The following is a 26822-nucleotide window of genomic DNA, read 5'->3' on the forward strand; positions in this document are numbered from 1 at the left end:
ACCAGCTTGAGCTGAGAAGCACAGCCAGGAGAGGCAGGGGACAGCCACCCAGCCCTGCAGTCCCTTCCTCTCTGGAAAAGAGATTGTAAGTTGTGGTTACATGTGAAGCCAAGATGTAATTACATAGATCAACACTGGTGTGTTATCATTGGGAAAGTGCCTGTGCCTTTATTTTAAGAATGGTCTCCTCCCATAATTATTTGTAAATACTTTTTACTAGTTCTGTGAGTTACATGGTACAATAGATGGCTTTAAGACCCTCTTGAAGAATAGAGAGAAGACTCTGACTAGACACTGTTTAATTTTTTTTATTTTTTTTTTTATTTTTTTGCGTTTGGAGTGCATATACATTACAGCTTGCTTGAAAACAGATGGTCAAAATGAGCCATCATGAAAGTGGCATGCAAACCCCACACAGCGAGCTTGGTCCTGGCGGCATGCAATGGCTGAAGATGCAGCGCTAGTCCAAACACTCATGCTGTTCAACAACAACAAGGCACAGGCTCTGTCCAGTTGGCTTGTGCATGGTGTCCTTCTGTGCTCAGGGAAAATCTCCACCCTCCTCGGTACTGGTCCTGGTGTGGCTATGTGGGGCATAATTTGCACTAGATGTATTCTGGTTTGGACAGGACCTGCATCTCCTGCCCTCCATCACTTCGGTCACGAAAGGTTCCCTCCAGCCTTCGTGTTCTTCTTTCCCTAAGGAAAATAAGGAATGGTCAGGATTAAAACAGGAGAGAACAGGTGGAGAGTTTAGCAACTGTGTTTATGTGTTCCCTCCCTTCCTAAGGGATAGTTAGGGTGAGAGTAAAGGAGCAGTACTCGAAGGGCGGGCAGAGGCGATTGCTGAACACGCAGTAGATGAGGGGGTTGATTGCACTGTTCAAGGCTGGCAGGTTCTGAATAATCACGGAGGCAAAGAAGCGCTCTTTGGTCTCAGGGAGGATGTTGAAGTTGTCCAGGATATCAAACAGAAAGTAAGGGCTCCAACAGAGAACAAATGCTGCAACGGAGACAGAGGAAGAGCTTGACATCAGACAGTATAACAATTTAGGGAGTTAATCACAGACACACATAGAGAGACTGTCATAACACAAATATTTTTCATGCAAGAAATATCTCTCCCTATTTGGGGTCTTATTTAAGAGAATAGTTATTAGATTGTGTTTCTATTTGTCTTTATCTTTATTTTAATGCCCATAAAAAAAAGATTATGTGTGCTCCTTTAAGTGTTTAGAGTGCTCCCTCTAGACATATCGAGGCACTCTGAACACTGCACAACACATAAAGGATAAATAGGTAGCCAGTTAAAGCATCATCACTTATAGAGAAGTGCCCTTTTAATGGTCCCGTGAGTGAGCACCGAGTCTAGAAGCACACAGCACCAAAGTGCCGCTTTGTGACAGCACTGCCTGTCACAGCCACCTGTTAAGAAAAGGCTCTTAAACACCCAGCAGCAAGGCCTGGCACATTCACACCAAATTATAGTAGGCCAACATGTCATTTTGCATGCTGGTTGGAGGTGCTGTGTAGGTGGGGCATGCAGGAAGATTTTCGTGATTCCTGTACTGCTATTTGAGAGGCATATCTGAGGAAGCTAAGAGAAGGCTGCATCATTCGTAGCTTTTGTTTGGAGGGGCTTGAAGTGAAGTGGCCATGGGTTTATCTTTATTTGCAGGCATAGGGAATGAATCTGTTTCTCATAAATTTCTGTCAAATCCTGTCACAAAGGTTATTGAAAATGATGGGACAGACAGGTCACTCAAATTGTAGGCACCTGGGTTGCAAATGTGCAGTTTTCTGTGAGATCAAACATATGTGCTCTCCCTGATGCAAATGAGTCAGCAGAAGCAGAAGTCGTGCTTCCTTTCTTGTTATATTAAGCAGCATCTCTTAGTTGGCGTATAGCTGGGTGCTCGGTGAGTGTGCGAGGAAGAGGTGAGCACTCCTGTTTTCTAGGGTAACCAAACTAATGGTGTCCATGCACAGGTACCAGCAGAACAACAAAGCACAGTGTCAACATGTGGATCATAGCACTGACTGTGAAGAACTTTAGGTGGCTTCAGAGAAAGTCCTGATTGTTAGGTGTCTTAATCTGCTTGCACATTGAGAGATGCTGTGTGCCTGATGTTATCAAGGTCCTTTGAAATATTGAGCACCCCGGTGAGCTCTTGACATCTGATGGCATTGCAATAGCAGCCAGTTCTGACAAAAGCTCTCTCTAACTGTCACACAGAAAAGGTGCTCTTGGTCTTCTGAAAGGCATGAATCACACTGGCATCTCTCATGTCTAAGGACACTACTGCTAACCGGTGAACTAAGCACCTCCAGTAGTAGCTATTATCGTGGTATCAATCAATCTGAATTTTTCCTAGGGTTGGAAAGAGAAATGATCTTTCTTGCAGTGGTAGCTGAAGGTTGTCAGCCCTGGGGAGTAAATAGCTTCTGCCGCCTCCCTGCCCGTCTCTGGCAGCTAATCACAAGCCCTGTGTGACGCTGTCTTTATTTATCAAGATAAAATGTCAGCCTCATAATTCCATCAGGATAATGTCATCTCCCTGGGAGACGGAGGACACCTGCACTGAGTCATACACGGCCTGGTTGGGCAAGGAGAGCTCGTCTTCCCACCTCGACAGGGAACATGCTTCTGACATCAAATTCAATTGCTCTGCATCTCTTGCCTCTCCTTCCTTTCCCTGCCCTGCCCCAGCAGCTTATGCAGGCTATATTCTCTAAATCTAGAAGACAACTCAGCTGTCAGGTCTCTTAGCACACTGGATTAGAAGGAGGTGACATCTTCCTTTGCTCTTTTTAGGCAATGTCCCTCCTTTACTTTCATTGCATGCATGAGAGGCTGTGAGATCACTGCACCTGAGGTGTATGTCAAGTGCCTAAAATAGGATCCTATCAGTCAGAGGAGAGCAGGGGACACGGTCAGAAGGCAAGTCAGGGGTTTAAGTAAAGCTCCTTCTTTGAACCACTTAATGCACTTTGTTTGCTGGTGATAGAGGGATCTAAGGAAAACCAGCTTCCTAACTTGAACATCATCCTCCCTCCTTCCCAGCTGCCAGCTGTGAGGCTTTTACTCTTATGTTTTTACTTACCAAGAATAATTACAATGCTGTACTTGATGGCTTTCACTTTTGCTCTGGATATGAACCCACGACTGGTGTAGCCAGCAGAGGAGGTTTTCCCATCTGGGAAGAGAATAGTTCAGTTAGTGAAAGAGCAAGGTTGGTGCATGGATGTGTCAGCAGGCACTTTCACAGTCAGGACAGTGATATGCAGCATGTCCTTCCCCAGTGTAAGGAAGCAGGGGCTCAGTATTTCCTGAAATTCAGATGCTTGCAAGTCTGCTTAAGTTGGACACTCAAAACCTGAGCCCTCCAAAATCAAAAGTGGAAATGTAAGCAAAGGAGATCTCTTGAAGTATTGTGGCAGCTGCATATCCCTGGTCCTCAACACTTGGGCACATGGTCAGGAGAAACACTGATGACATGCCCAACAGTATCAATCTAACAAAAACCATTGGCCATCACAGATGCAAAAATGCAGCTAAAGTGGTGTCATAAGAGAGGTTTTCTGAAAGGAACTGGCAACTGCAGTTAAGAAAACATGAGAGAGAACCTGTCAAAACAGACTACCTGTTCACTTTTTAACTGCATTTCAATTAGATGGATTTTGAAAGCTACATACTCCATTCCCTTGACCTCTTAGTCTTTTTGATGCCTTAGATAATCGGTCATGCATTTTACTCTTCATGTTGACTCAGTAATGAAATATGAAATGCTGTTAGGTTAGCTTTTCAGAAATGAAATGTGCCTTGAATTGAGAAACAAATTCTATTCAGTCTTACACCAAGGCTGGTTGATCTAATTTCCTCTGAAGCCACACTAATGTCTATGAGAATCAAGTGCTGTATTTAAATAGCAGTACCAGCATGATTTTAATAATATGCTTGATTTCATTATTAATGTCAATTTGCTGCTCATGTTGCTGGATGAGAATAATGAGGTTCACCATAGTGAATACTTAAGAAGGTTATTTTTTGTCAAAACATATCTCAGCTCCAGTAGTCCGAGCTGAGAACTGAAATTTTAATGAATGTCACTGGAAATAAGTCTGTGTACATGACTTTTGGCACCTCTTACAAAAACAGCATATCCAGGCTTTGTAATTTGCAAGAAAAAAGTGTAAATAAAATTAATGTGGGCTTGTTATCAGTGAAACATGTTATCAGTGAAACATCCAATAGAGAAGCTTGAAAATTGTCCATACTTAATACTTCTGGAAATTACTTGACTTCCAGAGCAAAATATACCTCTTGGGTGAGGAGAATGACATTTTTTTTTTCAAGGCTAGTTGATACTTATTGTGTCACGAAGGCAAGATAATTAGAAATGGGTCCTGTTCAAGCATTTCAATGGAGGAATAAATCTTTTCAAGATTATAGTTAACAGATGTCAGGTTATGATGAAAGGATATCTGAGTAGGCACAGCAACACGTTTGGACATTTCCTCCTAAAACAGCCATGATCCTACTTCAGGCAAGTATTGGCAGCTTGGTCACCATGGTCTGATGTGTCACCACTCCCCACTTAGCTGCACTAACTACTTGTGTGCACTGCAGTCTTTGAGTTGTGTTGTAAAAAGGATTAGTGTAAATGAACATACTTCATAACTAACAGGAACGTCCTCTGGCAAGTGAGGTTCTTGTAACGATTTGTGGTCAGACTCCTTGGTCTTGACCAAAATCCAAACTTGCAAAGGCATGTGAAAACACTGCAAAAGTTTTATCTAAGTGTCTGCTATAAAATAAGTCATTTTAGAAATGAGCAAAGTTCTCAGATCTAGGATTCTGAGTTCTAGAATAACGATTTTTACCTTTTATTTCTCTCCTTGCAGATGTTTTCTATAATTTCTTGAAAGCAGATTTAGTGTCAAGGGAAAAAGTGTGGAAAAGAGTTATGAATCAGCAGTTTCTATAACCAATTCCCACCGCAGTGATGGGGTCCCAGCTCAACACCACATGTGTGGGCATTCCCAGATTTGATAGGACTGGCCAGATTCAAATCATGCGTCTGGAGACACCTGTGTGCTGACACTCACCAGGGCAGCTGGATATAATGACAGACTGAGCTTTGCTCTTCATCCAGATGGTTCGAATCACGATTGAGTATATGATGCTACAGAAGGGAAAGAGTCATTGATATTATGAAGCACAGTAAACTTAACTGACATCTTGGTCATTCATGCTCTGTCAATATACTTATCGATGTGTAAGGAGCTCACGAAGATGACAGAACTTCATAAGAATTATAATAATAGTAATGACAACAACAATAGTAAATTAAATATGACTGTCCCAAAGTACTTCTCAGAAGCAGACCTGAAGAGTTTTCACAATGGAGATTGTTATCATTGTCCAGGCTTTGCAGGTGTCAAGTCTGAGGTTCAAAGCAATGGCATGGCTTGGCCAAGATCTCTCAGACAAGAGTTCTTTGGGGATTTTGAGCTGTCTGAGGCCAAACATGTCTGGTTACCTGCACCAGGCAGGAGGCACCTTGTCCTGCACTGGGAAGTGCTCGTGAGTGCTTTACATGGGAGCTGCAAGGAGGGAACTCACCCTGAAATGGTGGAAGCAAGAGGAGGGACCTGTTTTGGATGTGTACCCAGCTCTGATCTGGTGTTATTTTGGGAATATGAAGATGATGAATAGTATGGTACCCTGGGGAAGGGAATGGGGCACAATCCATGAGAATGTTAAGTACCATGGTGCTAACTCTCACCTCTTGAGGTCCTGGGACTGAAATTGAGGAGCACAGAAATGTCAGGTATATGGGAAGATTTAGGTGATTCAAAACCAGATCCACTACAGTTTGCATATTTAGAGGGGAATATGCATATAATTTTGATGGGAAGGATGGACAGTGCTCCAGTCCACAACAACCATGGATTGCTATGGTCTCTGCCTAGGTGGTAACTGTGGGATTCTATTCCTTTAACATAGAACAGATAAAAATAGTTCCTCTCAGCTCATGAGCTATTTGAACCCACGCCCCGGATGAGGATATTACCTCTGAAGCAGTTAAAAAGAAATATTAGGCCTTGCTCTGTGTGCCTTTTTACCTGAAAGTTTGGATAATGTGCAGCTAAAATCACTGAGCAAGAGCATGCCTTTGACTGGTGACTTCCTCTTTAGTCTGCTAAGGAAGATGAAAATAATTTTAAAATATTTCAGCTAATGCACTTGGGTTGCCGTATTTTCCTGACATAAAAACCAAGCATCACAACAGAAGTCATCGTGTGCCATTTGCCAGTAATCCACAGTGTTTTGGGGTAACCTTGGGCAGCCTGACCATTAATTGCTGTAGACCTTAGCACTGAGCCTGTGAAAAAGGTACAGCTCTAGAAATTATTGCAAGGTGTTTTATAGAGATGAAAAAAAAATTTCTTACTGTCATACAGCTTATTTTTGTTGTCAGAAGAGACATTATTTTTACTAGAGCTTTCAGACTGATATATGAGCCTTTCCTATAGCAACCTCAATTCTTAGCCACGCTTGCAAAAGCAGTATTTGTGCATCCTGGGGGTTTCCTTTCTGTGCAGGTTTGGGATATCTGGTTCCCAGGCTCAGGATGTGAGAGATGGAAATTCAACGTGCAGACTGGGCTGTGCAGCAGAGCAGTGTTGTACTCACCCAGCAAGGATTTTTCATGCATCTGCCACAGACACCATCTTGCCTCCCTTAATCCCTTCAAAGGTCCAGCATGGCTCCCAGCTGACTTGAATATTTTCCTTTTATCTCCTGGCTTTTCAAGAGCCTGTTTGTTTATCAGCCAGCACACTTGAAAGTTTCTGTGTACTTTGCACTGACAATGGTTGAAAATTCATGTATCATTTCTCCTTTGATTGTTCCAATGAATCAGAATCTATTATGATGATAATTGTTTTTATCTTGAGAAAACTTCAGCCAGCTCCTGCAAGACCTGCTTCTATTTTATCTCCAGCCTGCTATCTCTAGCCTGACCTTTTTATTTGCAGTCAGAACAATATCCCCTCTGACAAAGATCTCTGTGTGTCCAGCAGGACACATTCAGAATTGCCCAAGTACCAGGACAAAGCAGCCCAACTCTGTACTCGAAATATTCAGACTCTGTCCTGCCAGCCAGGTACCACAAGGATTGAATTAGGAAAGCAGGCTCTCCACTTGCTTTCCCTCCTACCCTAGAAATCCTGCCCTCTTGGCTGCAGTCTGGTAAGAGCAGCCCTTTCACAAGGTGCAGTTGTACCAACTTGATTTTTCACACACTGGTCAAGCAACGTAGTGCCAGGTCCTAGAATACACTTGATATTTCATATGTAAGATTACATACTGTTTCATTTGAATCCTTATTTTTTTAGAAGTACGGGGGAAACATTAATTCCTTGTTTAATCTGGTGACTCCTACAGTGCTGTCAACATAGTGGATTTGTATTGGTATTTTTGCCTCTGTTCATCTTTCTTTTCTCTATAGCTGGATCTATGGGAGTCTGCTTTACTAGAAGGAGACCAGAGGTGGCACAGCAGTGCTCAGGGTGGGTGTCAGGGAAGAGGAGTCACTTAGCAGGTTAGGTATGCTTCCTAGTGACCACAGTTAAGCCTTCATCTCTCTGGGATTCCAGATGGTATTACTGCCTAATCTCTATTTTCCAGACTTTCCAGAAATATGTCACACAAAACTTATGATCGTAAGAGGCATCTCTGTGTGTGTGTGTGTGTGTTTCAAAGCCAAAAAACCAACCACAACAACAAAAAACCCACCCCCAAACTACAACAAAACAAAAGAGCACTTACAGAACAGAAGTTGTATTTTTCTTACAAGAGAAAAGCAGTTTTGTTTTGTTTTCCCAGAATGGACTTGTAGCTTCTTTCTTTCTGTACAAGGTGGTTGCAGGAGGAAGAGATGGTCAGTGACATCTTAAAGGGTGGGAACAAATTCCCACTTGATGGTAAATGAAGTGGCAGATGAAAAAAGAGAGGTACAGATGAGAGATGGTATTCAGATGAACGGGAGATCCAGATGTCAAATATTTTTGTGTCTGTAAGTGCTTAGTCTTCCAACTCTAACTGGGGATTCTTGGGTGCTATATAAATGTGTTGTAGTCATAATGCATACTGTGATACTGAAATATTATATTGTTTATTATTTTATTATTGAGTTGTTGTGGCCTATTATTTGCAAGTAAGGGACTAATGAAAGGGAAGAAAGAGATCAGATGTAGTAGTCACATCTGGATGGAAAAAGAAACCAAACCATTTTGAGAAGGAGTCACTCAGGCTATGAAGACCATAGGACAGAAGGGGCATGCTGTTCATATGAAAATGCAATGATTTTTCTAGCCCTGATAAGAAGCATATGTGTAGAGGTGGCAGAAAAATATAAGAATATGATATAACTCAGCAAATTAAATGCATTGCACCTCCAAAAGCAATTTAGATTGATCCAAATTCTGAAGGACTGAGATGCATGTTCACCTTTGCATGTTATTAGTTAATGGTGTTGGTTAATTTGACCCCATTGGTAATTTTGGCAGTCTTTGTCCATATGAATAACTAACTTAAGGCATTTCCTAGCTCACTTCTGTTTTGGAAAATAAAATGTCCTCTGGTAAACCTACATATTGATATTAACAATCGTAAGAATCATAGATCTATCCACTCTTTAAATTTTTTTTTTTTTTTTTAATATTTGATTACATCGTCATAGCATCCCATCCAGGCTCAGTATTTCCTATTAAAGTGAACCATTACAATGGCAAAAAGTACACTGAAGCTCCTTGTTAATTGCTTGTATTTATCATCCAGCATTGTCTATTGTTCATCATACTTTAATTGTTCAAAGGGATGCAGCTGCATTGTGTTTTATTGTAGCTAATTTACAGCACTATTTATCCAAAGACAAAAAGCCTATGTAACTTCATCCAGACAAACCATTGTAGGCATACGTAATGGGTAAGTGAATAGACAGGCAAATATTAGAACATATGTGTAAGATCTAGACTTTTTTGTTTTGAAATGGAAATTGCAGGCAAAATGATTGTGCTCATCGAATCAAGCTCAAAATAAGACCTTTGAAATTTTTATTAATATAATTTTTATTTGATTTGATTTAATTCAGATAAATACTTTTCATTTCATCTACTCATCTTTTCATTGTTATGCCTTAATTTTAGTTCCATATTTTTCCTTTCAGCTGATTTTTTTTTTCCTTTCTGACTATTTTTCTTCTGCTCCAAAACACATGTTCTCTTTGGAGTTTTGATTTTAAACAGCAGATGGACATTTTTTTTCCTCTGTACTTTAAGAGGAACTTCTGCATTTTTTTTGTAACTTGAATTTGGACTTATATTAGATGAATGTCGAGATATTGCATTTATCAGGTTAAAATACATAAAACATATTTGACTTTCATGAAAAAAAAAGCTAAAAAGAAAAATCCCTTATAGACTCTGACTTTCTGAATATCCAAGTGACAAAACACGATTATGTTTTGGCACAGATCAGAGAGTAATGATGTAGAACGGAAGCCCAGTAACTTTCCTGTCTCCCCATCACAGAACCAGATAGGCCAGGTGCAAACCCTTGCAGGAAGAAAATCTGTAATCTTGATGTGATGCATGTTTAGCAGTGGCCCAGAGGTATTCGAGTATCACAGGTACCATTCTGAGATATGCTTGGCATTTCATGGTGCAGGAGAAATGGTGTTGGTTGTCACTGATGAGACTTGTCCGTGAATAGGTGAGAACAAATTAGGCAGGTGGCCTAATTTATTTTTCTAAGCAGTCTGTTTTTTTGGAAGGTAGACAATATTAACTGCAGAAAATAATAAATTAACAAAAAAAAAAAAAGTGGTAGAGTAGCCCAAATAAGAGGCGTCCCTCTTATTTAGAGCCACATCTTCAAGCGCTATAAGGAAGAACATGATAAAAGATATTTGCCTCTCTCTGACCAGAACTAAGGAAGAGGAGTGGAGCTTTAATATGAAAACAACAAATGCTCTCCCCTGTTCTCAGCTCTCAAAGATAACCATGTACTTGGGTTAAAAATCTCATTAGTGCTTTTCATTCCCTTTCCATTATTCAGATCCTGTTCATTTGTATTACAATTGGGTTAAAAATTCCCCACAAAACCACAAGCTGTTTGATCACTGATTGCTCTAGTTTAGAAGAAGTGGTGGTGAGAACAGACCTCTCGAGTATGGAAATCTTTCAGGACTGTTGTCGTTTTGTTCACAGATTGCCTTTTTATATATATAATTAAAAAATAATAATAATAAAAGGCAGATTGTTGTTTTCTTATGGTTCATATTTTGGCCTGGATTCTATAGGGTTTGCTCACATAGTGTCTGGGGAGTTTGCTCACCAGTGGAAGGGATTTCTAGGCTGAACATAAAGGTTGTCAGCTAAATATTGTATCCCTTGTGCCGCAGTTTTATGAACGATGCATCTCTTGTGAGTTACTGACTGTGCCAGGAGCATGTGAAATCAGCTTTGTGGAGAGCTGGAGGATGATGAGAGAAGTTTAAAAGATGACAGTACCTGGGCTATAGCAACAGAAAACTGTGCAGCCAGAGCATCAGATCCATGTGGAATTAATTTCTGCGGCTGAAAAGTAAGGTTTTATCCTTTGTATGCACTTTGGATGGATAGTGCCAAAAAACTGCTGCTGTGGGTGAATTGTTTTGCTCTGGAGGTGAGGCTTTCTGCAGATGCAGGTGGCAGAACTAATTAAGAATTAACTCTGCCAGACAGTGTCCCATATTGCATTGGGCAACCACCGTGCAGTTAGGTCGGAGTACTTCAGAAGAGAAAATAAAGGAGCTGTGCAAGCAAATCAAGTTATTGCAGAAAAGGTGTGCAGCCTGCACTCTAAGGCTTTGCTTCCTCACTAAGCACTTGACTGCTGCCTTATTCACAATAAATTAATATTTCATATATGAATTCATTTTATATATGAATTTAATATGAATAAACCTGCTTCTTAGAAACTGTTACTTGACTTTTCAGTTGCACATTTGTGGATCATCTCTCCATTGTCACATTACAGCCTTATTCTTTGTAACATCTTCACCTAAAGACCACTAAATTCAGAAACCACAAAACGCCTTCCTCTCTTGACTAAATAACACCTCTCATTTGTATAATTAATCTTTCAACAGAGTAATGCACATCCACTACATCCGGACATTGTGCCTGTCCTCTCTCTCTTGCTCACTCCTCTGAAACAGTGTCTTGTTTGTGACCAGTCTGAAAGAGCATCTGGAGGTATGTGGTGGAACAGGGATTTTGCAGAGAAATGGAGTCCCTGCAGACAATAATGGCAGTTCTTGCTGCTCTTCAGCTGCAAACTGCACATCAGAATATTTATATGCTGCAGTCATATTAGGTGGATTAGTTTTAAACCTCTGGACTGACAAACAATTTTAAAGAAATAGGTGTTGTCTCTTGAGGCTGCATTAGCAGAGGTCCTGAAGATGTGTCGGATGGGATTTTGCAACCTTTACTTGTATGCTTGAATAGCCAAAACTTGAAAACATGGCTTTAAAAATAGCCAGTTCTTTCTAAACTGTGTGGTATTTGTTCACAATGCTTCTGCTGATGGTCATCCTCTTTGTCTACAGCTCTAGACATCCCTCTCTATTCTGAAGGAAATAATATAATTGACAACAAATAAGTGGCCATAAAGCATCCTTCCATGGCCCACCTGCTTCCATCCTCCTAGTGCCCAGCACCACTTAAGACCTGTAAAAATTTTTTCTTCTTGCTGGCAGGGAGGTGGGAGAGCCTGTGCTGGTATACACTGAATCAGGGACATGTTTGAATCAGGAGCAGGCTCTGCCCCATGACCCTGAGGCCAGTGTTTGAGGTTCCTGCCCTGCCATAAGCTTCTCATGTGGAAGTCACTTAAGGTTAAAGCTGCAGAAATTTTAGGATGTTTTGTTCATCTCTCAGCTGTCAGGGCAATCTTATGAAATGCTGGTTTCACTGCCTTTCCCTTTCCCCTCATGTCTTCATCACCTTCTCGCTTCTGGAGATTTACAGTAAGTCAAGTCACACATTTCTGGCAGGGAGGAGAGGGAGCGTAATGTCAGCAAATCAGAAAAAAATGTTGCTATGTAGCTTGCCTGTCCTTGGGAAAAACAAACAAACAAACACTTTTATACTCCAATAAAAGAAGGATTGTCTGTCATAGAAAATGTATGGATCTGTAAGTCTGAGCATGAAAGAGATGTTTTACACACCGGTGGAATGATAGATAAGTTGTCAGGCTGCTGGCCTTTTCCCTGAAACACTTAAGATGCTGGGTATAATTTCCTGCTTGCTAACTGTTTAAAAATTTCAAAACAAATCTCCTCCAGAAGTGATAGACAGCCTCAAAGTTTTCTGGTGTTATTGCTTTTACCATTAGATTGTGTGTGTGTGTTTGTGTTTATTCTTTCTGCTGGCAATAACAGGCTGCAGATTCACCCACATTTTTACTTATTCCCAAGAATACTTTTTGGTTTATTTAAGACTAGTCAAGCTTTAAGATACAGGAAAAAAAAATACAAAGAGAAATGGTCCTGTCTAAGAACAAAGAGCAATTGGATAACCTAGAAGCTGTTTTTCTCTATTCTATGATGCCCTTTCTTTAAGGAGAAATTTTAATGATTTTGTTCTTTGTCTGTGCATTCTGCACAAGAATGGGAAGTTTAGCAAACTGATGTGTTATAATCAAAATATAGAAGTCATCCCTTCTCTTTAGGGAGCAACACTGAGCAATGTTGAAACCATACTAAAAAGTCAGGTAGATGAATTCAAGCACCAAAATTTCCTTGCTCCCATGCTTTTGGTTCTATCAGAGATAAATCTGTTTCTATTAGAAGCTGCGGAACTTAATCTCTGTGATTAAACTTCACAAAATTAAAAGGTATCACTCAACAGGAAAGGAACTAAAACCATGGCATGGTCTTTAATATTTAGCTTATGTAGCTTTTCCTGTCATCACCTAGAAAAGATCAGCATCCCCCCTGCTCCCACCTGAAGTGTTAATGAACAAGAATCTTATAGAAACTTGGTGGTCTTGAAGGTCTTTTCTAACAAAGATGATTCCATGAGACTCATGCCGGGAGTCTCAGACCCACTGGAAAAGCAGAATGACCAAGAGAGATGTCTGACAAACATGCAGAGCTCCTCTCTCATAGCCCAAGTAGTTGTCACCAAGGTATGCAGAAAAAAAGGAGTCCCAGCAAGTCATCTTTACCACTAAGAAGGAGAGATTGACATGAAGAAATTCTATCGTAACCTTGCTACTGAAAGAGAACATAAGGGAAAGAGAGGTGAAGAATATGTCTTCACTGAGAGCACAAATTACTGCCACCAGCAGCCTTTCAAGGCTGTTAGTTACAAAGCTGCGCTCCTCTTCCACAGGAGTTTTTGACTGCTCATTCCAACCGGTAGCTCCTCAGGGCTAGATCATTTTTGTTTAATGTTGGCTAATGGCAGTACCTGAGAGGAAGGCAATAAATTCACTGATAACCAAGCACAGTTTGGGATATTGGCTGAGCTCAGTTTAAAAGGAGATTCTGCTGCAGATCACCTTTGTTCAAATTTCCCATTACAGAATGGGAAGAATTTCATTTCTTTGTATTTTAGCAGTGTTTGACAGCTTCAGACGTTTAGGGATTTCTTTCTGACCCTGATGAAGAAACACTCTTTTAGTACTATGAAACTTGAGAGCACTTTAAGTTAATTTCAGTTTAATTAGCCTGTGTGGTTTCTGTTCTTTTATTAACACAATGTTTTGTCATAATAGCTAGAATAGATTCATACTGTATTTGTAAAGATATATTTCAAGATATTTCAAGATAATTTCAAAGATATATTTCAAGCCTGAAGCTGCAGAGATAAGTGGACATACTTTGTGATTCAATCCTTGTTCAGAAAGAATGTTCCCAGCTATTAATACTGCATGGAGAGCACCCAGGGCAAGCACAGCGACCCGTGCATTACATGATGCAAACCGAAGCCACTATAAGGCAGGTGTGGAGATGAAACCGTAATGAATGAGTGAAAATAAAGCATTAAGCCGACTGCATGCTTGACAGCTTTCATCATGCACTCCCACCAGCGGGCTTACCTGATAATGATCAGTGGAATGAAGTACACCAGGAAAGCAACCACCGTCATGTAGGGTATCCAGTAGGAGTCATCGGGCCAGAGAGCCCAGCACTGCACTTCCCCATTGGAGAGCTGCCGTTTCCCAAAAATAATCAGAGTCGGTATCGAAAACAGGAAAGAGAGGCTCCAGGCCACTCCAATAAGAACTTTCGCCTGTCTTTCTGTTCAACAGATTCAAATAGACAGTGTTAATGGGGTTGCCAATGAGGCTGTCCCTTTGAAGCAGAACTGAGAGAAAGGTGGGGAGGAGCAGACGGTGTGAAGAAAGGTGTTTTCAGTCTGAAGCCAGTTGGTGCTGAGAAGACTGCAAGGGAGTGTGGGGGTTCGTCTCTTTCTCATGGTAAAAAGTCATTTAGTTATGATTTTTTTCAATATTCTTAGGGCCCATTGAATCTGAAACGCTATGGGAAAGGCATGGATGAGGGTCAGCAAGTCAGAAACCTGAGAAGTAAAACATTCCTCTTGGCCACCAAGGCAACTTCATGAACGAGTGCAAGGGACGACAGGCCTGCCCTGAAGCACGTTCGTATCTGGGCACCGCAAAACAGAAGTCAGTATGGAGACAGACGGAAAAGGAGCCTTTGAGCTACAGGTACCTGAGTAAGGTTGAGACCAGGAAGGGCTACTTAAAATATACCTGGGTTGGAGTGTACTGGATGTACTGGAGGGGGGAAATGTCCTCCTTGGAATGGAAAATTAACATTTTGATGTATCTTGTAGGGAGAAGACTCAAAAAAATATTCCCTCTCAGGAAACAGAAAACACATCTACTTAGGGTGGAAACGAAACTGCACAGCCATCTGCTCTTGACCCCAGCTGCAACTCTACTGCTCCAAGGAGAAGTGATGCTGGAGAGCCCAGGCATGTCCTGCAGTTCCCCATGGCATAGTGGGGACCAAACCCAGCTCCAGTTGATGGACACAAGCCCAACCACGCCAAGGGTGGGCAGCTAACCATGCAACAGGGAAACAGGATTGCGGGCTAGTGCTTGAGTGCTCAGCCCTGCTTTGTTTGCTGCAATAGCCATCCACTAAGAGATCCTGCTGGATTTCATGTTGAGGAATGGAAGTTCAAGGATCCCAAAATACTTGGTAGATTTGGGTTACTGTTTCTACCTTTCTCTTGTCCTCCTCTACTGCCAAATGAAGAAAACCAATAGAAAATCAAATGATGCCCGGTGGCTCCTATGGAATTTTGTAAAAATCAACATGTTGGAGAAAACAGCCCCAAAGATTTAATTTTGACAAATATGTAGCTTTTGGTAAAATCTCTAACTGAAAAGTATGGAGAGGAGGGGCTGATCTGTGGAGTATCAGTGATTCTCAACAGCAGTTATTCCCCCCGCCCCCCGGAGTCATATTGCTACAGAAACAGATGGGGACAAATTTTTGATTTGGGAAGCTTTGGTGCTGAAATACTTTATTGTCCTTCTTGTCTACAAAATACCTGGAGTTGTGTGTGAAACAGAAAATCATTTTAAATTATGTATATCAAGAAGAACATCTTTTCTCCTTGAAGCTCAAAGAGCAATATAAAAGCATGTGGGAGAAGCATTCAAAAAGTAATTTTATGCTTTATAAAACATCACTTGCAAATATTCATTTATCCTGCTCATCTTTAAATGCTACCCACGTTCAGCAAAATACGGTCTTGCTAATCCAGGGCTTAAGGGAACTTTGATGACATCCACTAAGTGAGAGGGTTAGATTAAGTCTATAAATATTGCACAAGCAGAGGAGAACCATAAAGTTTCCCAAAGCATAACAGAATAAACTTAACAAAAGGAATATTAACAGCTTTACAAAATATCTCCTGACAGAAAATGCTTTTAGGTGGTGAGGAAGCTACTTAAACAACATGCTACAAGCCTCAATGGGGCCCAAGTGTCTATTTATAAGGGGGAAAGGTCATTCTTGGATAATGTATCTTATTTTTTGCACTGTGTAGCTACACCCTTAATTTGAAGTGAAGTGGGCAATTTGTACTTGGCAAAAGCGTTGTTTTATCTACACGTTTTAAAAAACTTTAGCTGCAATGTTCATTTATTCTTTTTTTAAAACATTCTTTGTATTTGGTAGAAAATGACCTTGCCAGTCTAAAGGGCTTTACAGGCTACTGGTAACATATGGATAATTTTTTATTTTATTGGGCTAATGTTAATCAGCTGCCTCATAAGCAGGTTTTTTATTATTATTTTTATTTTATTTTTGCAAATGCTCTAGTATGCTCCAAATGCTAGCAAATTCTATAACTAGGGCTATATAAGTTATAGATGGAATAAGTTATAGACAGAATCAAATAAATAACAGATTTCTAATATTCTGTATAATACTCTATATAATATTCTGTATAATATTCTATTCACCCCTGTCAGTATTTTCCTCTAAACATAATATTGCTCTTTATATGGAGAGTTTTCCTTGCTGGAATGGTCAAGATGAACATCCAGCATTAGGAGGAATCTGTCACAAGCTCTTGTACCGACTCTCCTAATGGACCTGTTCATGTCCCCTTCCCTTTTGTTCTGCTTCTTCCATCTGTATATTGCAGCAGTGTTTTTTATGCACATCTGTCTGTTCTCAGCTCCATGTGGAGGAGAAGCACCTTCTGGGGGGAGTTTTGCTCCCTACTGCTATCCTGCTGCAATCCTTTCATCAAGAAAGTGCCATTTCAAAATTAGTTTTTAAGTCTGGAGAGAGCTGTTATGATCTCAATGACCTAATGGACTTGAGCATTTGCACCCCAAAACTGTGCAAGGGACAGTTTCCACCTATTTGGGTTCTGTCTTTTAACTCACAGCTAGTAATTAAACACATATACGTATTTAAAATTGTTTTGACATTTTCTAAACAAAATGATTGACTTTTTTTTCCCCCTGAAATGATATTTCAAGGTTACATTATTTCTAAACAGGGTAAAGATAAATAACTCTTTTGTTTCTTGACTGAAGGATTTTGGGGGATGAGCATTTGATTTTGGAAAGAATATACAAGCGTTTACAAGTGTTATTTTCCACCAGTTGACTCACAATTGTTTTTACCATTTCTTTGTGTCATTACCAATGACAAATTCTTGTAACTCTCTTTGTTCTCCATTTGCAAGACAGCTAAGAGCTGCACACATGGTACCTCTGCTAGGAACAGCCGGGTGCAAAAGGCTAGTGTCTATACATACATATTCCAGGAAGTTTCTGTGGTAAATATGCCTCCTTAGATCATTCTTCTGAATTTACCACTGCCTCCTTTTTCCCATTGAAGATACGCAGGTAGCTGCATGATCTTGGCTCCATGACAAGACATTTGTTGGTGGTACCAGCCCTGCTGGAGGCACGTGGTGCTCATCAAGTCCCCTCTTGCCTCCTGGCATGCCAGATCTTAGCAAATCACCCTGAACCACTTGGGCTCCAGTAAAGGTGATAAGGGGAAGAAGGCATGCTTGTTAATCCTCCTAGGCTTATTATCCCTTTGCTCAGCTCCTGTACGACCCATGTTGACCAGGTGACTTTGGCTGGAGTAATAGTGCAAAGAACATCTTTTGCAATCCATGGGGCACAGGAGGAGTGACCCACGCTGTAGTGGGGCAGGATGAGGTTTGAGATCTCTGAGGATTGCATCCCACCAAGTGTAGGAAGAGTCTGATGGAGAAAAAAAACCTCTTCCAATAAGGGAAAAAGAAAAAGAGCTATTGAATGCAATTTGTTCTTTAACCTTTATCAAATTTTCCGTAGCAGCATCAACAACAAAAGTTCATGGATCAACATCAAAATGGTTGGCAAAAAGTACTGAAAAAAATCTTTACTAAGCCCAGGAGGTAATTTAACAATGTTACTTTTCTCCTATGGTGCCCGAAGAAGAAATATCAGTGGGTCTGTCCGGTAGCTAGCCCTGCTCGGCCAGCAGCCAGTGTTTTAGGTGGTTTATGAACCTTCCCCAGCCCAAGGCTATGGGAGCTGCAGAGCAAAACTGCATCTAAAAACCTACTGATATAAAAACTTGGTATCAATCCTTCCCGCTTTGAAAAAGTCAGTCCGCATGCTGGGGAATATTAGGCTGAACTTCACTCAAGTATTTGAAGTTTTCAGGCCTTAGCATCTGCCAGAGCTGCACCACTGCCTGGGCTGTGTTGGATTCATAGGTTTTTAAGGCCAAAGAGGACCATTATTCTGATCCCCTGAATAGAGCAGACTGTCAAAAATCATCATTATTTGGAAACAAAAATAATATTTCTGTCTGATTGCAATGCATCTTCGAGCCACCATGGCTCTCGTAACCGTACCCCTTCCACCTCACCTGCTATTAATACTTTTCACTCAGTGCAGCATTCTTAAATTCAGACTTTAAGCTCTGTAGGAAAGAACTCACATTCTTTAAATTGTATTGCTAAGCAGACAAGGGGTATTTGAGTGCTGCAAAAATAACAGATGGAATTTCAAAACAGAATAAATATCCAAACTTATTTGCTATAGTTTTCGAAGTTCTCTTATCATATCAATTCTCAATACCATATATTCTCTATCCAAATTTTTTTTTTCACGTGAATAGGTAATATAGTTGTTGTATCTCCTACAGACAGCTTAGCTGTACAAGGGTTACCTTTTGCCCATAATACTTTGCTCAAAATGCTGGAAGATAATGAACCCCCTGTACTTTTTAAAATGTCATTTCGTTCTTTGCTAACACAAAGCTTATAAAAAATTGCCAAGGGCTAAGTGCAGCTTAATACATATTGAAGCCACAACTCTTTTGCCATTTGGAGAAATGTAACAGAGTCCAAATATTGCTACAGCAGGAATAAATAATTCATGGCACAAGGTTAATAATTTTGAAAACTTTCTTAGTAAAATGAAACTAGACAATACTATCCACAGCAATAGCAAGACATGGAAATTCTCCTACCTCCTTGCATGAACTTCATTGGATAGACAATGGCATGATACCGGTCTATGCTTAGTGACACGAGGACATAAGTTGAAGCATATAGAAGGACCACCTGGGGCAGAAGGTATAGAAGACAGAAATGAGACATATATATTGCAGAAAATAATGCCAGCTATAGTACCGGTCTAGGGATATTCTAGGAATATATGAAAGCTTTTACGGGAGAAAAGAAAGAAAAAAAGGAGAGGAAAGGAGAGGGAGGGGAGGGGAGGGGAGGGGAGGGGAGGGGAGGGGAGGGGAGGGGAGGGGAGGGGAGGGGAGGGGAGGGGAGGGGAGGGGAGGGGAGGGGAGGGGAGGGGAGGGAAGGGAAGGGAAGGGGAGGGGAGGGAAGGGAAGGGAAGGGAAGGGAAGGGAAGGGAAGGGAAGGGAAGGGAAGGGAAGGGAAGGGAAGGGAAGGGAAGGGAAGGGAAGGGAAGGGAAGGGAAGGGAAGGGAAGGGAAGGGAAGGGAAGGGAAGGGAAGGGAAGGGAAGGGAAGGGAAGGGAAGGGAAGGGAAGGGAAGGGAAGGGAAGGGAAGGGAAGGGAAGGGAAGGGAAGGGAAGGGAAGGGAAGGGAAGGGAAGGGAAGGGAAGGGAAGGGAAGGGAAGGGAAGGGAAGGGAAGGGAAGGGAAGGGAAGGGAAGGGAAGGGAAGGGAAGGGAAGGGAAGGGAAGGGAAGGGAAGGGAAGGGAAGGGAAGGGGATGTATTTTCACCCAGATCTTTTTCTGGTCTACAAAATTTAAAGGATTTAATACGTTTTAATTAATCATGTTTAAACTTTAAATGAATACCTTTAGCATTCAGCATTTCTGATGCTATCAAAACGTCTGTACAGCATTTTGTTTGGGTTTATTGCTGTGGGGGCACAAAGCCATGTGAGCTTGGGCGTATAGGGGAGCATGTGGTTCCTGTACCTGTAAGTAGCGGATGACTCTGCAAACGATATCAGGAGCCATGAAATCTCCTGTGTAGCGCCAGATGATGTCAGTCATTATGTTTATGAGTCCCGTGAATGAATCTGCAAAGGAAAGCCACCAAAGCTATGTGAAAAGAAATGCACACAAGGTGCAGTTTAGTCATGGAGGCAAGGAGGATCCTTGGAAAATAGCAGCTCCCCCAGCCTTGAGGGGGATGCTCAAGGAACTGGGAAAACCTGAGAAAGCACTGGAAGTTTGGTGCTTTTTTGGTCTCATTATTTTCTTAATTTGAAGCCTGTCCATTTGGATAGATAAAGTGAGACTGGTGTAAGTGTCAGAGCCTGCAGCTGTGTTTGTGGTGCAGTCAGGGGAGGACTTGTCACTGCCACTGGGGTTGTGGCTCAGGATGGCTGGCATTTAAAGCAGGCTGGATGAGCTGCACCCTAAAAGTGCCTTTTTCTTTCCATTGCTTATAAAAGAATGTGAAGTGACCATCTGAGAGGGCTTCAACAGCCCTAGGCTGGATGTGGACCCTGGTCTACGCTGGCATCTCTACTGAAGATGCCTAAAATTAACTGAGATCAGTTCACCCTTAAATAACAACTTGCTTTTTGTGAATGGAACTACTTAAGAAATCACCCATGGGCATTACTCCCCTGTATACCTAAATGTTTCAGGTCCTTCCACAGAGATGTGGAGGGCCTGATCCTGCAGCACACCAGATATATGCTCCTCCAGTTCACTGCCTCCTCTTAAGACCCCTGAGCTTTTCCATGAGGAGTGGACAAAGTATGATATTGGGAAGGTGTAAGTTAGTGCTTAAGTGTATCGGCTTGTTCTCAGCTGTACCAAATATTGAACTACCTAATGTCTGTTTTACTTCGCTTTTTATTTCACTGCAAAAAGAAATATGTACCTTGTGAAAGCACCCAAGGTGAAATCCAGATGCTGCTGAAATTAGCTGGAGTTCTGTAAGGATTTTATTTGCAAACTTAATTATTTAATAACTAAGCGCACCCTGTCAGCTTAAAGTTAACCTACTTATGTCTGTACTTCTCCTGCAGTCCTCATGCACCAAAATGAACACACCTCAGGCCACCTTTAATTGTTTGAGGAGATCAGAGGAGATATTCCAGTCTTTGTTCTGCTACTTATTGAACAAATGAGCATTTACAGCAATGCAAGTTGTACAAAGGGATTGCAAAAGCTGTTATTGCTCTTGAGCATATTGGCAATATTAAGTCTTGTACTTAAAAGCAGAATAATAAAATCTCTTTCCCTTTAGGACAGGATAAATGTTTTGAGTGCTGTACATAGACACGATGGTGCATCAGTGTAGTGTTGTGCTGCTTACAGTAACACAACACATTGCTCTTCTTGCACAAGTTAACATAAAGGAAAGGAGCAGGCTGGGAAAATATTCTGTGCAATTTGTGAGGAAAAAAAAAAGCTTCAATCCACATTAAAAAAAAAAATAGAGCAGTGAGGTAAAATGTTTCATTCTGATACCACCATTTTGCACATTTGAGAACTGTCTGTAAAGTTTTATATAATTATATATTATAATTAATCAGAACATTTTGGTTTGAAATGTGTGTTTTTGGAAATCATACATTTCAAAAATTTCAAAACATCTTTTTTTCAAATAGTAAATTGTTTGAACCAATATTTTCATGCAAACAGGTGTGGTTTTGTCAAAATGTGTCTATTTTAATCCCTTTGAAATTCCAGAAATTCTAGACACTTATAGCTGGAAATTGAGATCTCAACTTAATGCTGTAGAAGCAATGATCTGTTTTGCTTTATTGGAAAACTAAGATTTTATTTTTTTCCTGTATCAGTAATCCTTCATCTCCTTTTTCATCCACTCTTGATTTAAAATGAAATTAGAGCAGAAATATTATTGCTGATGCAAGTGAACACAATATTTCCCTACTTGTGGCTTTATCTTATGGCAATTATTTCAATATCTTTCAATTAATTGTTGTTTGTTCTTTCCTCTCCCAGTATTTCCCAATGCTATTTTCTCTCCCTTCTCTCTTCCCTTGCCTCTGGTGGGAGGCTGGGTCAAGGATGACCTCCAGAAGGCCCCTCCAACCAGCATTTCCATGTTCGCAATTCTCACACCTGCTCAAGGCAGCAGGAAATCCTGTTTTGAAACCATGCCTTAAATTTTGCTCATTGATTATAGTCATGGGGGCAATGGATGGCTGTTTCTCTAACGAGTATTACTGGCTTTAAGATTTTATTGAAAAGATTGTAGGTGTCTGTAATTAAGGTGGTCTTTTGAAGAAACCACAGGGTTTTAAAGGGGAAGCATTTTGAAGTGAAATGTATTCTCTAGCAGTGGTTCGAACCCAGCTCTTTCCCTCTCCTTACTCCTGAATTATTGATTCATATTCCTTCTCTCCAGTAATGAAATATTCATCAGTTCAAAGTAATACACATCAATAGAAGTTCACCTCAGGATATCCCCCAGTTTTTGACTGTCTGAGCATCTGCCAAGCAGACAGTAAATGGGGGCTCAGCTCCCCTGGGGAGGAGGAGGATGAGCAGTCTGCTCTTTCACCTTCCCATCTTAACGCTCTCTAGGGAACAGAGAGGCAGAAGGGAAGGCCTCACCTCTCACCTTCTCTGTTCTGACCAGCATTTTGTCATCCCTTTCTGACTCACTTGGGAAGTATCTTGGAGGTGCATGAAGGGTCGGCATCCTGGCAGTCTCTGGGAGGCTGGCTGTGATGCTGCCCAAAATCTCACTTCCAGCTAATGCCTACCTCAGCTGTTCAGTTCGCATCCCGAGTGTGTTCTCTGGCTCATGTCATGGAGCAAGTGAATGAGCTTTCACTTACAAATGATGCCTGAAGGTGCTCTCCACCTCACGTGCCATGCAGCTGCCAGCCAGCGCTGAGACTACAGGGGGAATTACCCTGCTGAAGTGAACCCCCTGCATGCTCAGTGTGGATGTCAGCTCCATCTCCTTCACTCTACAGATCTGATCCAGCTGCACTGCAGCAGCTGCCAGTGTAATAGCGATAGACTTAAGTACTTTAAAGACAACTCAAAACTCTCTTTCCCTTTAGAGCCCTTGAGCGGGGTTTTCAGGTGACTGCAGAGGCTTTTTAAAGCAAGGTTTAAACTTCCCAGCTGCCTTGTGCTGTCAGCCAAAGCTCCTCACACCTGGTGGTGTAATTTCGGAACACTTTGTGCTGGGTTTCTGAGTCTCTGGGAAGTGCGCGGTGGGCACTTGGCAGAGCACGTGTCCCTGGGCACAGCGCGCCTCTGTGTGCCAAAGCAGATGCAGCCATCTGTGCGCGCGCACCAAATTAGTCAGAGTTCTCAATTCCCTTTAATTATGGAAACACTGCCCCACATAACAACCTCATGCCCTCTGAACTACCAAGTACTGGGCCAATTTTTTCCCCTATCATTTTCTCCAACACATCTGTTATTCACTCTCTACCCAGCTAACTGATTACCCCTATACCAAGCATACATGTGAGCTCCACTGATAAAAGCACCATGTTCGCTTCTTGCCCTGAATGTGCCATTCGTCTTTTTCTTGCTTTCTGTGTCCTCCTTCCTACAGTACCACAACAACCCATTGCAAATTTTTATTAGTGGTTTAGGCAATAAATGTACTGGACATTATTCTTATGGCTCATCATAGCCATGATAATTAGGCTTCATATTTTCCATACCTTCACAGCATTGCTTTAGCCTTCACACGCAGCCTAAATCTGCCAGTGCTCTACATCTGAGACACAGATCATGAATTGCCAGCAGAGCTTTAGTCACCGGTGGATGAGTCCTCCTCACCCATGTATCATCTCAGACGCAATTACAGTCATTATCATTATGTCTTGAAAATCCTTATCTATCATGTTATTTGAATTGCTTTTGCTACAGATTAGTGTTTAGACATCAGCTATTCACTTATGTGATCTCAGCAGATCACAAGTTCACCTCAAGACATGTCACTGGAGTACATCACTGTCATCCGAAATGGTAAAAGCTGGGTATCAGGAACCAATGTAGCCAATAATTCACCCTAAGTCTCACTGTCCCTTTTGCTGATAAAGTTCTCACTGATCCCCACTGAGCTGGTGGCTTGCTCCTTAGGTACCAGTGTTCTCTTATTGTTCTTTCATTTCCCAGGCCAAAGGATACCAACCTCTTCCCTAAAAAACAGCAGTGATCAGCCTTCATTCATAACTATGTGTGAGTTTGTCATTGCCACTGTTTTCTTAATACTATTTTTTACCTAGAGGCGTTTGTACTGTGGTTCTCTGCATTCAATGCTAGGCAAGAGTGTGACTACAGGTTCATTTAATTCCTCAGAAAAACAGGAGAAAAATCAATTAATGACATATATCCTCTTTTGATAGAAAATAAAAAATACCAGTAAGTGATAATTTTGGACTTTTAACATGATCCAAAAGCGTATTCACAAAATTATGCAAACAGAATGTTTCCTTGCTAAAGAGAAGATAACAGCACTAATGTGATGCAGAGTGTAGCCGTCTGCTGTTGAGAGGAGGTGGAGTTTCCAAAAACATGATTAAAAGAAAAATTCCGTGAGACTTCAGTAATAAGAAAAAGTAGAGGGAGGCAGGCATGGAGCAGAGGTGGATTTGCCTGGGGTGCAGAGGGAAGAAAAAGGGGCTGTGGGGTTCTGCACACACCAGGCAGGTCTGCAGCCCCTCAGCTCTTTCCTCCCCATCACCACCATGGCCACAGCCAGTCCTCCAAGGCACAACTCGTACTTGCTTTATGAATCTGCCAGTGTTTCTAAAAGCAGCTTTTAACCAGCAATTATTAAAAAGACCAAGAAGCAGTCTGTTTTTCCTCGAGGAGGCTGAACCACACTGAACACAGTGCTGCAGCTTCTGAGAAATTTGGCAGGTGCTGAAACCAGATGTGAAAATTCTAAAGACCCGTTCTTACCCAAGTCTCTCTTGTAGTCAGTAAAATCCCTTTGGATTTTTCTGGGTATAACTGAGTGTGAGACCTTGCTTCTTTGCATTTGAGTATGGGAGCCACTTGATTTATGAGGTTATTGCATAAGCTTGTGTGTTGGGCACTGCCTCGTGTGCCTGAGGAGTATAAAAATGTGAAAATACAACACTGCCCTTGGAGGGACAAATTTGAATGCAGGTTTGCTATCATTTTGAGTGAGACAAATTTTCATAGTAAAAAAAACTGCACTGAGATAGAAGTCCATTATGGAAAACAAATGGAGGTAATTAGCAATCTAGCATGGGAATACGGACATGTTACAACTGCCCCGGTTAATCTTTTTATAGAAATTCATTGAATTGATGGCATTGCCCAAGGGATATACCTAGTGCAGACTTCAGGATATTTCTTTCATTACAACCAAAGAGTTTAAAACAAAATTCTGTGCTAGCAAGGCTGCAAGAAAATCCCTCCATCATTTGATTATTACTGCTGACACCACTCTTCCCTTAAGTCATTTCCCTTAAAGATGCTGAATGTTTTTCCTGTCAGAAGTGGGGAGCAGATTGCTGGTAAGCTGCCATGGGTTAAAATGCTCCACATGTCATTTCAGCCACAAACTGATCTTTCTTCACCCTGATGAGAGCAGTCCTTTTAAGGTGGATGTGGAGACCCATGACTTTTTGGTGAAGCCAGTAGCTAGTGCCTCTTGCTGAAATTTCATTCCTCTTTTCATGTAATTTACTGAGTGTTCCTCATTGTAGCAAGGGATGTTTTGTTGTGTTTTATTGACAGTACCAGACTGCAGAAGGCACAGCAGCAGTATGGCTTGTAACACAGGTTCCTCCTCAGGGCTGGGCGCTGGCTCATTTTCTGGGGACATCACCATGTGTTCCCATCACCTTCCTGTCCCCAAAGAGAATCAGAGGCAGCAGTTTCCTAGCCCTTGCCTGCCTCTCTATGGAGTGATAGGCCCTTAAAAACAAAAAATGTTTTAGAAATGAACCCTAATGCAGCAATAGGGACCTGTCTGTGATATCTGAAGGGACATGGCAGCTGTTGCCAGTCAGATCCCTGTTTAACAGCAGCCATCGCTGCTCTGCCACGGTCGCTCTGTATCACATCGGCTGACATGCAGCCAGCAGTAAGACAGCATGCTGTGAACTAGTCTTGCAAGCCAGAAAAGACTCTTTTTTTTCCTTTTCTTTTTTTCCTTTTCTTTTTTTCCTTTTCTTTTTTTCCTTTTCTTTTTTCCTTTTCTTTTTTTCCTTCTCTTCTCTTCTCTTCTCTTCTCTTCTCTTCTCTTCTCTCTTTCTCTTCTCTTCTCTTCTCTTCTCTCTTCTCTTCTCTTCTCTTCTCTCTCTTCTCTTCTCTTCTCTTCTCTTCTCTTCTCTTCTCTTCTCTTTCTCTTCTCTTCTCTTCTCTTCTCTTCTCTTCTCTTCTCTTCTCTTCTCTCTCTTCTCTTCTCTTCTCTTCTCTTCTCTTCTCTTCTCTTCTCTTCTCTTCTCTTCTCTTCTCTTCTCTTCTCTTCTCTTCTCTTCTCTTTCTTCTCTTCTCTTCTTCTCTTCTCTTCTCTTCTCTTCTCTTCTCTTCTCTTCTCTCTCTTCTCTTCCCTTCCTTCCCCTTCCCTTCCCTTCCCTTCCCTTCCCTTCCCTTCCTTCCCTTCCCTTCCCTTCCCTTCTCTTCCCTTCTCTTCCCTTCTCCCTTCCCTCCCTCCCTCCCCTCCCCTCCCCTCCCCTCCCTCCCCTCCCCTCCCCTCCCTCCCCTCCCCTCCCCTCCCCTCCCCTCCCCTCCCCTCCCCCTCCCCTCCCCTCCCCCTCCCTCCCCCTCCC

At 41.6% G+C, this 26822-nt stretch overlaps 1 protein-coding gene across 1 annotated transcript; it reads right to left on the reverse strand.

The window, feature by feature from the left end:
* Positions 1 to 26276, reverse strand: LOC310891324 (neuropeptide S receptor-like). Its single transcript, XM_083853586.1, has 8 exons — positions 24979 to 26276; positions 20032 to 20135; positions 19098 to 19191; positions 14162 to 14363; positions 5110 to 5186; positions 3105 to 3197; positions 823 to 1003; positions 1 to 699 (listed from the first exon to the last, which is right to left on the reverse strand). Exons 1-8 carry the CDS (start codon positions 25055 to 25057, stop codon positions 606 to 608), a joined length of 924 nt encoding a protein of 307 aa, XP_083709712.1. The 5' UTR covers positions 25058 to 26276; the 3' UTR covers positions 1 to 605.
* Between the last annotated feature and the right edge of the window lie 546 nt (positions 26277 to 26822).

The sequence above is a fragment of the Anser anser genome (genome assembly GCF_964211835.1).
Source record: "Anser anser genome assembly, contig: HAP1_SCAFFOLD_546, whole genome shotgun sequence".
NCBI classification, from domain to species: Eukaryota; Metazoa; Chordata; class Aves; order Anseriformes; family Anatidae; genus Anser; species Anser anser.

Coding starts and splice junctions, on each gene's coding strand:
- LOC310891324 (XM_083853586.1), bottom strand. CDS start 25,057: ATGCAAAGAAGCAAGGTCTCACACTCAGTTATACCCAGAAAAATCCAA. Junction 14,364..19,097: donor AATGAAGTTCATGCAAGGAG/GTAGGAGAATTT, acceptor TCTGTTGAACAG/AAAGACAGGCGAAAGTTCTT. Junction 5,187..14,161: donor ATTCCACTGATCATTATCAG/GTAAGCCCGCTG, acceptor TCCCTTCTGTAG/CATCATATACTCAATCGTGA.